Below are 10514 nucleotides of genomic sequence, written 5' to 3'. Positions count from 1 at the left end.
ACAGGAGCCAGACTCACTCTGAAAATCATACTGAGGGGAAATGAGTGGGAACTTTTCAAAACCATGTTTTCTCCGACTCCTGGACCGCATTGCTTTTACAGAATTGATCCTCTGTCGAATTCTCCTAACAGGCCTCCTAAAGCTCTGACACGGCAAATGATAATCTTATGTGGTATTGTGTTCCTGTCTGAGGCGTTATGTCAGCTGTTCTGAATAATCTTCCAGTGGGAAAACTGCTGCCGATGTTTTTCTGCGTCGCTTCTACCTCTGGACCACTCTAGAGTACTTTTCGTAAAGCTTTATAATTTCAAAGAATTGTTTTCGTCTCCGTCCTATCATTTTCCACGTGTGCGGGTGTGTGACACTTCGGGTTGACGCCGGCAGGGTTTCCCCAGTGTATTACTGTAGATCGGCCGCTGTGTGCGCACTGATAAGCTTCGCAGGAGGGAAGCAGGCGGGCCTAGCAGAAGCAGCAGGTGCACCCTCCACAGCATCCCGGCTCCGCCCTCCCTCTGCTCACCATAGGCTGGGTGGATTTAAGCGGGCTCGCCGGAATGATGAGGACTTTCTGACCCTGACTGATATCAAAACTCGACGGCTTTCAAGTTTCACAGGTAAGACGGCTTCGATCAGCCTGCGAAGCGCACAGTGAAGTTAGTCTGCGTGGGAGCGCAGTGGGTTAACCTTTAGTAGTTTTACTTAACTTCATCATTCTTTACTAAACCTACACAAGCCTACTTTCAAAACACACACAAACACGAGAGCGTGTGATATTACTACGTTACAGGAGCAGACAGTGGAGTTGTCCCGTGCGTCTTTTTGGTCAGAGATGAACCCCGACGTGGATTACGGAGGCTCCGGGAGCAGCGGCAACGGCAAGCTGCGCCAGTGGCTCATCGAGCAGGTGGACTGCGGGAAATATCCCGGTCTGGTTTGGGAGAACGACGAGAAGACCATCTTCAGGATACCGTGGAAACACGCTGGGAAACAGGACTACAACCGGGATGAGGATGCCGCGCTTTTTAAGGTAAGAGACCCGCATCCTCCGGGGTCCGCCAGCCACAAGCGAGCTGCGACTTTCAGAATAAAACAACAGCAATATGTGTTAAAGTATTACAAACTTTAGAGCTGTTAAACTCTCTTATAGCCTTTTAATGACGTGTGTAAAAATAATTAACTCGATTAGGCGTCTTAGTAGCGTTTGAATCTTCTCTGATGCATTATATAAAAAAGGGTTTTGCTGTCTTTCATGAAATTCGCTCCATACATTAGGATGCGATTATTTCCATATAAGAATATTTGAACCATGTCCTCCATGCTGTAAAAAAAAAGTCACACATTACTGGGAGAGCGACGCAAAACAACTTCTTTAAAATGACTGTGTGCTCCAAAGAAGCCACTTAACGAAAATAAACGAAAGTTTTATTTTATAATTATTGTTGAAGGGTTAGTAACTAGTTATCAGCACCGGGAGGATGTCCTTCTACAGGCCGTGCAGTCGCAGTTAGGAGAGACCAGGCTGTGTGATTCTAAACTTGAGGGAGGTATTCTAAACATTTCCCCGCGGACCTGTCTGCAGGCCTGGGCGCTGTTCAAAGGCAAGTTTCGGGAGGGCATCGACAAACCCGACCCGCCGACATGGAAGACACGCCTGCGCTGCGCCCTCAACAAGAGCAATGACTTTGAGGAACTGGTGGACAGGAGCCAGCTGGACATCTCGGACCCCTACAAAGTTTACCGCATCATCCCCGAGGGCGCCAAGAAAAGTCAGTCCCCCTTCAAACAAAGCGTTAAAAAAAGTTTACTGCAGCATGAATTAAGCTGGTAGTAATACTGAAAGCTGATTGGGCTACAGCGGCAATAACCAAACTGGATAAAGGGTTTTACTGATGTGTTTTATTGTAGTTATTATTATTAGATGATCACAATCTGATAATTAGTTGTGTATCAGACAAAAAGTGGAAACTCTCTGACTCCTCAAACTGTCAAAGCACCAGCTAAAGTCATGCTGAAGTACTTGCATCGATGTGGACTTTTCTAAATGTACTGACAGAAAATGTGTTCAGACATGTTCTAGAGCGCTTTTCTAATAAAAATGTTCTTTCCATGCAGGACCCAGACAGGAGGACAGTCCTCTGAGCCCAGGGAGCTTTCAGATGCATCCCTCCTACCCCTCTGTGCCGACTCAGGTGATTTTCCTGCACATAGAAACAAGTGGGGCGGGACTAAAGTAAGACAGAGAAAATGAGGGAGGTTGAAGACACAGACAGTGTCATATTGTGCATGCATGGATGACCTTACAAACACAAGTGAAGGGTAATGATGTGCATCCCCAACTACGACTTGTGCTGACTTCAGGGGCTGATAGAAACTCTGGAGTTTTTGGGTCCTTTTTAGATTTCTTGGCAGCAACTGATTAAAAAAGGCACACAATTTATGGCAAAATATGTTTTTGCCACACTGCAAATGCTAATTCTCATTTACTAAATTAAATGTTGTTGCATTTAACTTTATCTATCCTAGTTTATGTAAAGTTATCTGTACTTCCTGCCTGGGTAATGAAGAGTATAGTTATGCTCTGCTTTACTTAATAATTTACATTTGTTTACATAAAGTATGGAACACGTCTACAAAGGCTGCAGATGCTTAGTTTTAAATCCGTACTTTAGTAATGTGATGTCTATTTCTTAGATCTCAGTTTCTCGGACAGGGTGTAGTTTCAGATGTTACTCACCATAATTGATTTTTCTGCACTGATTAATCTCTGTGACCTATCCTTTTTAAAGTACTACACACTCAAAATGAACAAATCAGCTTTCTCCTCTCAAGTTGATTTAAGTTATTTTTGTGAGTCAGCGAGTTGGCGTTATCTTTTCATGCAAAAACAAATCAGAGTTTATGGTGCAGGGATTTTACCACTAGCTTAAGCAAAAATCTATGGATGAAGAAAGAATTCTGCAATGATCATATAAAACAAGTTGCAAAAAAGTCCTTATAAGCCTACTAAAAGAGTAATGTATTACAAAAGGACCATGCAAAGACTGTTTGTCGGTATCTTATGATCAAAGATGTGCACTCAGCTAACTGCTTTCCTCTCTATAGATGCCACAGTACATGGCGAGTCCAGAATGCGGCTGGAGAGATTACTGTCAGGAGCAGGCCTCTCTGCCCGAGCTGCCCTTCAGTCAGTGTCCCTGTCCGCCCCGCACCCTGCCGTGGCAGGGCTCATCCATGGAAAATGGTACACGGCTTATTATTTAGTGTGCAAAATAAAAGCATTTTTATCAGTTTTAGCATTGCCTACATAGTTTGTTCTGTGTGCAGGATACCAGCTAAGAGCCTCAATTTACTCATACGGTCCAGCTGAGAGTCAGCCCTCGCCTTTCACACTGGACGCCAGCATCAGATCAGCAGAGGCACTTTCAGGTACACAAATACTTTCAGTTCACTTTTTCCCCTCACGCTATAAAATCAGGAACTCTCACCAGAATCCTCTGCTGAGAATTAAACTTTAGGTCCCATTTTTTTAAAAAAAAAAAAGGCAAAAATCCATCTACATAGAACAAGCAGCAAATGCATATTTACATAAGATCAAAACAGCTGAAAATATCACGGTATGACACAGATTTTAGCATTTAAAGGTACAATTAGGTTGAAACTGCGTAATGTTGTGCAGAAGTCAGAAAACTACTAATTTCACCTGAGACTTTGTTCCTTGGCTTTATTCAGTGCAGTTTAATTTCAAATCTTGCATTTAGTGTATGGATCTGTATCATGCTGCAGGCTGCCATTTTTATTAACTGTACTCTGACTGCCCATAACAAACAGCAGACAGAATATCAGTTAAATATCTAGCAACTACAGAGCCACTATCAGTGAAATTTCATGAGGTGGCTATAATCTAAAATATATTTATTTTTAGGTAAAGCTGGTAGCTTGATTCAAGAGACATGCGGCTAATTTTGAATATTTACTCTGCCCCCTAGAGGCTGGAAAAAATGGAACGCAACTTTAACAAAGCTGACGACCGAGCGTGTTCAAACTAGCTTCGTTTTTTGGTCTAGTTTTAGTGACATGTGAAGGAATTTTGCATCTGATGCTAATCGTTCTTGCTTGTGTGTGTTTATTTTGATCATATAAACAATACACAGAAAACCATTTCCAAAAAAAATGCAGATTGCTGTCAGATTCAGCAAAACGCTCCTATAGAAGTACAAGACATAGCAGCATGTAGAACGCTGAAATAATAATATACAGCAGCACCCTGTGACTTTGGGCTGTGGTGAACATTGAAAACCTTACGTGCTTCATTTTTTAAAAATAAAACAAAGACAGTCCATAAAAGAGTTTTAAATAAAAGAAATTTCAGCTAACTTCTACCTGTGTCCTCCTTTAGACTTCCGTCTGCACGTATCCGTATATTTCCGGGACTCTCTGGTGAGAGAGGTGACCACTTCCAGCCCGGATGGCTGCCATATCACTCCTTGCAACCCAGATAAGCACTACCTGACACCTGGAGGTCATGAGTTGGTGCCCCTGCCTGTTGACAGCCTATCATCCCAGAGGAGGCCAGACGAGTGTCCTCCGAGTCCACCAGCCAGCCTCGAGAGGGGAGTGTTGCTGTGGATGCGAGCAGATGGGCTCTATGCCCGGAGGCTGTGCCAGAGCAGGGTGTACTGGCAGGGAGGCCCGTCGCCATACGGAGACAAACCCAACAAGCTGGAGAGAGACGTCACCTGTAAACTGCTCCACACGCAGGACTACCTCACAGGTGAGAGGACACAAACTCAAATCAGCTCAGGATCTTTGATCAACAATCACTTGTGCTCGAAAGGCTAAAAAGTTCTCACTGTTTTGGGTTAGTATGTTACTATTCTTTTAAATGAAGGCCTATCTATGGTGCCATGCCTAATTCACCAAGTCCCTGACCTGTATCTTACTCATCAGCATGGTGTACTGGACAGAGCTTGGTTGATATGTTTTAATCTGATTGATTCACTTAAGAACTCATACCAGCTGGCACCTTGCTGTACATAGATAGACTAACACCAACTGGTCTAAAATTTGGATTTCAGTCAAGAACTATCCACCTCAACTCAAAACTAAATCCACTAAATGTAATTAGCAGTAGAACAAACTGAGACTCATTACTCAGCTGATTTTCTGGAAGTCACTTCATGACATACTGTGCCAGCCAAGAATAATTTCTTAAAGAAGTATTTTATGATAAGCCGAGAGTCACATGAAGTCTACACAGCCACATCATCCCGCCCACATGCTAAGCAGCTCCAGCTGTGACAGCTAATTGTATTTGCATACATGGTGTGACCAGGACTTTCCATTCGAATCACTCTAAATGTCACACCACTTCAAGTGAAATTCGCTTGAAATCATCAATTCTGATGTGTTTTAGGTGTCAGAGTTGTTACTGATGCATTTTTGTCCTTTTGCCTACTTGCAGAGATTCAGAGCTACGGGCTAAGGCCGCCGTCCCGCTTCCAGGTCCTCCTGTGTTTCGGAGATGAGTGTCTGGACCCACAGAGACAAAGAAGGACCCTCACTGTGCAGGTGACTGCCGCCCCCGAGTTTAACCACTGATTATGATCCAGAGATCTTTCTTTTTTTTTTCTCATTTTGTTTATGAGGATCAGTGAAGCCAAATATTTACTGGGAAGCTGACAATAAGTTCGAACTGGTGTTCTTAAAATCAAAACTAAGATTTGAAAGGTTCAAAGTAGAGTGCTGAAACTTTAAAGTATGGACTGAAAAGTGAAAAATAGGATTTGAAAGTTTAAACCTAAGATTTGAAAGTCTGTAGGACCTTGTTCATAGTCATAACGTTGACAGTGCTTCATAACAAAATTTGGTTTCTAAATAAGTCGCACTGAGATTCAGGGCCAGCCTGGTTCCACTGTCACCCTCCCGAGACTCTGATTTCTATATAAAGTGAAAATGGATGAGCCAAGTGAAGGTTCATGCCTTTTAGCTACAGATTTTTGACACACTTTCAATCAAACTAACCACGTAGCTGAGCTTTAACCAAACGAGGAATGGTTTGCCTTTCTCTAGTTTGACTTCTCAAAATGGTTTCATAAAACAAAGCTGGGAAAGTTGAAATAGCGAATCAACCTTCCTGGATCTCTGTCAATAGTCGAACGCCCATAAATAATAAACTATCAAAAGCCAAACAGCTTGGGAGTGTGTCACAGAACTGCAACAGCTTCAATATATCCCAAACTCTAACACCCTATATCAGGGGTGTCCAACTCTAGGCCTCAAGGGCCGGTGTCCTGCAGGTTTTAGATATCACCCTGGGTCAACACACCTGAATCAAATGATTAGTTCCTCTGGAGACCTTCAAGACATATTGAGGAGGCCATTGAGCCATTTATATCAGCTGTGTTGGATCAAACTTGCAAACTTCCACCCCTGCCCTAAATGAAAAATGAAAGGGTGTATTGAATTTGAAAAAGAAATAAATAAATAGTGCTGTATAAAATAGTGCTATGCTGAATGGATTTTGCTGACCTCCTTGGCTCTCATGTGTTGCAGGTGGAGCCTCTGTTCACCAGGCAGCTCCTGTACTATGCACAGCAGCCGGGCAGCCACTACTACCGCAGCTATGAGCACCCAGGAGTCACAGAGCACATAAATGCCTCCGAGGACTACCAGAGGGCCATCACACATCACCACAGCAGCAGCCTGCAGGAGTGAACTTTGCGGGTTTAAGTGACTGTTGGAAATGTCACGATGACATTTTACACGACAGGCAAGAAAACTCTGAGATGAGGACAAAGTGGACAGTGGTATACAAAAAATGATGGACATTAAGTCAGCAACCATCTGCCCTGTATGTTTTTTGTATCTGTGTGTGCATGTGTGTGTGTGTGTGTGTGTGTTAAGTCAAAAATGCAGTGTTATTTTTTTCCCTTTTTGTATTCTTTTGGGCATAATGAGTATTTTGATGCTTACTCGTAGACAGTATTAAAAATGAAGGTGTTAAAGTATTAAAGATGATTGTGATGTCATCCACCGGTTTCTAAAGTTCCATTTTGAAACCTCGCGATGAACATTTTCATTATCACTAGTTTGGTTTGCTAACGACTTGTCACTTATAAGCTGTTAGCCAATGAGCATACCATTTTAAACCTAGTGATCAAGATTTCTAAAAAATGTCGTGTTTTTTATTCAATGTGAACCAAAATAAGTGACTAGGACCATAAACACATCAGGAAAGTGTTTCCAGAGGTCAAGACAGAAAGCAATTTTCCCAAAGACTTTGATATAATAGGAAGTCTTTTTGCAGTCGCAAGTATTGCCACCTGGTGCCTTTCAGATAGAATGCAGGTTTAAGGTACTTGGCGCTTTAGCTTCATTTTTTCGGACCCAGAGGTCGTATTTTTGTACTGTCTATGTGCTTACTATGCAAATGAAACTGACAGCTGAGGTGATTGTATCATAGAAAACTGTGAGCGAAGGTTTTGTGCCTTAAAAAAAAATTAGCAAATGAACCTAATCACTTTCTATGCCAATAGTTATATTAGATCTCTAGCATTCACAAACCACTCCAATCCAGGCAACAACTAGTAGCTGGTTAGCTAAGATTAGCCTAGCTTGGCTTAGTTATAGACTAGGAACAAAAATAAGAGAAACAGATTCTGTTTGAAAATTACCAAATGTACCTTCTGTTACTTTCTAATGAAAACCAGCAAACATGTTATTTAGCGCAGAAACTGCACCTATGTTCAGAGAAGAGCACAACAATTGTAAATCACCTGTAAAACTAACCACACCAATGAGGTGTCTATTTGGAGATTGTGCACATGTGCTATTTTGTCACATTTAGTAAATCTGGACCATAACTTTCAAATAATTAAACTCAAGAATCTAATTTTATATCTGGACAAAACTATGGAAGAATTTTCAGACTTTGTGCTAAGGTAATATAAGCTAATATAAGCTAATAACCAAAACCATAGCTAGCCCCTGCTAGCTAAGGAGCTACTGGCTCCAGTTTGATGTTGTTGTTTTTGTATTCAACTGTCTGTTATCATACTTCTTCATTTGACTGTCTGCAAGAAAGTGAAGCAAAAGAGCTTTTGTATTTTTTAGTTAATTTTTAAAAACATTTTTCCTTGTAAATACATTTCTGTTAGGAGACACTATCACCATCATTTAGTAAATTATGAATGGAGTCTTGTGCCTGGCTGTGTTTATGTATGTGTGTGTGTGAGAGAGAGAGAGCAACTCAGGGAGCTGATTTTAGATAAGCTTTTTTAACTCAATTTTATATCAAATAGTGATGTTAAATGTGACTGTTATATAGCAGATCTGAGAAAGGGTTAAAGTGAACATTTGTTGTTGTTTTTTTTTAAAGTGTCATTTCCTTCAAAAATAAATAAATGACTAAAAACGTAACAAGTGACAAGATCTCTTCATAACTGTGTGAGCTCTATGGTAACATCAGCACTACGCGTGAGCGTCTGAACAGGAAATGTGGTTCAGATGCAGGATGTGACTGGTTAATCAAACACTTGGTTATCACAAACAATATGATGACATCAAGAGGGGCGGAGAGAGAGGAAGAGGTTGGTTTTCCGTGCAGCGCTCGAGAGAGCCTTCCTGGTTTCTGCTCATAGATTAGAGTCTGTTTCCACTTTCATGGAAAACAACCATAAAACCCCACAACAACAACATTTCTGTAACTGCCACAAAATATTTTTGAAGAAGAGCAAGGAAGAAAGGAAGATGTCATCAGTTTGAGGTTAAAAACAACTGAGAAAGCTTACTTTGAAAACAAATGCCTTTTCAGCAGGAAGGGCAGGGTGGGTAATTACACGGCTTTGGACTCAATCTTTTTGATTGCATCTTTTTTTCCCTTCTAAAATCCAAAGATATTATAGTTCAGTTTAATTGATGCAATTTTAACTGATTTCAATATTTTTAAAAAATGTATCAGCAAAAGATGCATCAGTTAATTGCAAAGTCCCTGTTGGTTATCTTTCAAATCATTATGGAGGAATTTTGTGAAACTCTTCTTTACTACACATCATTGGGATTTGCGGGCATTTGTTTATGCACAGGTCCCGTCACAGCATTTCAGTCAGGTGGCAGTCTGGCCTTTAAGCCATTGCGACGCCTTGATTTTCTTTTTCAGCTATTCTGTTGTAGATTAACTGGTGCGCTTGAGATCATTGTCCTGTTGCATGATCAACTTTGTCCAAACTCTAGCGGTCAAACATATTTCTGTTTCAGCAAGACCATGTATGCAACAACTTACATGTATTCGGCACAGCATTTGTTGCAAAAACAGTCCAGACTGCTAAAGTTCCCATCACATTTTACACACCATCCTAACATAGAATCGATGGAGGTTGTAATCAGTGAAAGGTTTTGTGACGGGCTAAAATATCACATCACATTATATATAAAATTATGTACAGTACATAGGCCAACATCATGATGTCAATCACAATAGCTACAGCATCTTATTACCTGGAACAAAAACACATCAAAAAGTAGGACACGTCTAAATGCCACGCTTTTCCAGTCTTGTTCCAGTGTTTTTCTGCTTCTTACTAATCTTGGCCACTTCTATAAAATGTTTTCTTTTGAGCTCAGCTGTAAAACATCTGTCTTAAAAACAGGTACAATCGAGGGGACAACTTTTCTGTGATGTGTCAAATTTCTCCATCCTTTTATTTACCCACTCACAGCAAAGAAAACTGCAGATCAAAAATGGTTTTGTTGTTTTTTAAAGCAGGTCTTGTCATATTGTCTCCAGAATGGAACAGAATAGAAATAAAAAAGAAAGAGAAAAAACTCCCCTTTCTCACCTCTGTTACTGTAACAGAGAGCTGGTGGAGAGCGGATAAGGCTTTGGGGTTTTGAACTTATTTTGTGAATGAATCCGTGGGAGGTAGAGTGCTAAGTTTAGAACGCAGAGAATCAAAACAACTCTTGCCTGCTCTCTACGGCTTTCCCCTACTTGTAGATGGGAAACCAAGTCAGAGAAAAAGTCTGAGGTCGATGAACGTAGACAGAAATGCACAGGTGTGGTTTGTACATTCAAAAGCTGAAATGTAATGGGTCATCTCCTGCTAGAAAACACAACAGCAGATCTCGACAGTGTCCTCAGTTAACCCTTTGTGTCTCGTCAAACTTTCTCATGTGAGCTGTGGGCGTGTCTGCCCGGGCGACTAGACCTACCACAACTGCTCGCTTAGGTCCCTACACCCACACAGAACCACACTTTCTGTTGTCGCTCTCTTCCTCTGGGATCTGTGTCTTCTGCTCGCTGCCCCGAGTAACGGCCCACTCCGTCCCCACCCTGCATACGCCCTGTGTTCATGCTCCTCCCTGACAGCTAGATGCTGACATGCCAGACAGAATGAGTGAACTGGTGAGCTGCAGCTCCAGAGATGAATAGCTAAACCCGCTACTGAGCCATGGTGCAAACAAACCAACTGTCTGCAAGTGTGCCTTCGTTAGAATTTCCACTACTGAGCGTGACA

At 41.6% G+C, this 10514-nt stretch overlaps 1 protein-coding gene across 1 annotated transcript; it reads left to right on the top strand.

The window, feature by feature from the left end:
- The first annotated feature begins 446 nt into the window (after nucleotides 1–446).
- Nucleotides 447–8362, top strand: LOC146499014 (interferon regulatory factor 4-like). The gene is made up of 9 exons (XM_085137329.1): nucleotides 447–614; nucleotides 788–1027; nucleotides 1580–1766; nucleotides 2113–2189; nucleotides 3103–3241; nucleotides 3325–3426; nucleotides 4397–4771; nucleotides 5462–5568; nucleotides 6553–8362. Exons 2-9 carry the CDS (start codon nucleotides 830–832, stop codon nucleotides 6712–6714), a joined length of 1347 nt encoding a protein of 448 aa, XP_084993455.1. The 5' UTR covers nucleotides 447–614; nucleotides 788–829; the 3' UTR covers nucleotides 6715–8362.
- The last annotated feature ends 2152 nt before the right edge of the window (nucleotides 8363–10514 follow it).

This window comes from Neolamprologus multifasciatus, chromosome 17, assembly GCF_963576455.1.
Source record: "Neolamprologus multifasciatus chromosome 17, fNeoMul1.2, whole genome shotgun sequence".
Taxonomy (NCBI): domain Eukaryota; kingdom Metazoa; phylum Chordata; class Actinopteri; order Cichliformes; family Cichlidae; genus Neolamprologus; species Neolamprologus multifasciatus.
Note: the sequence above shows the minus strand (reverse complement) of the source record. Positions and strands in the feature narration are given on the sequence as shown.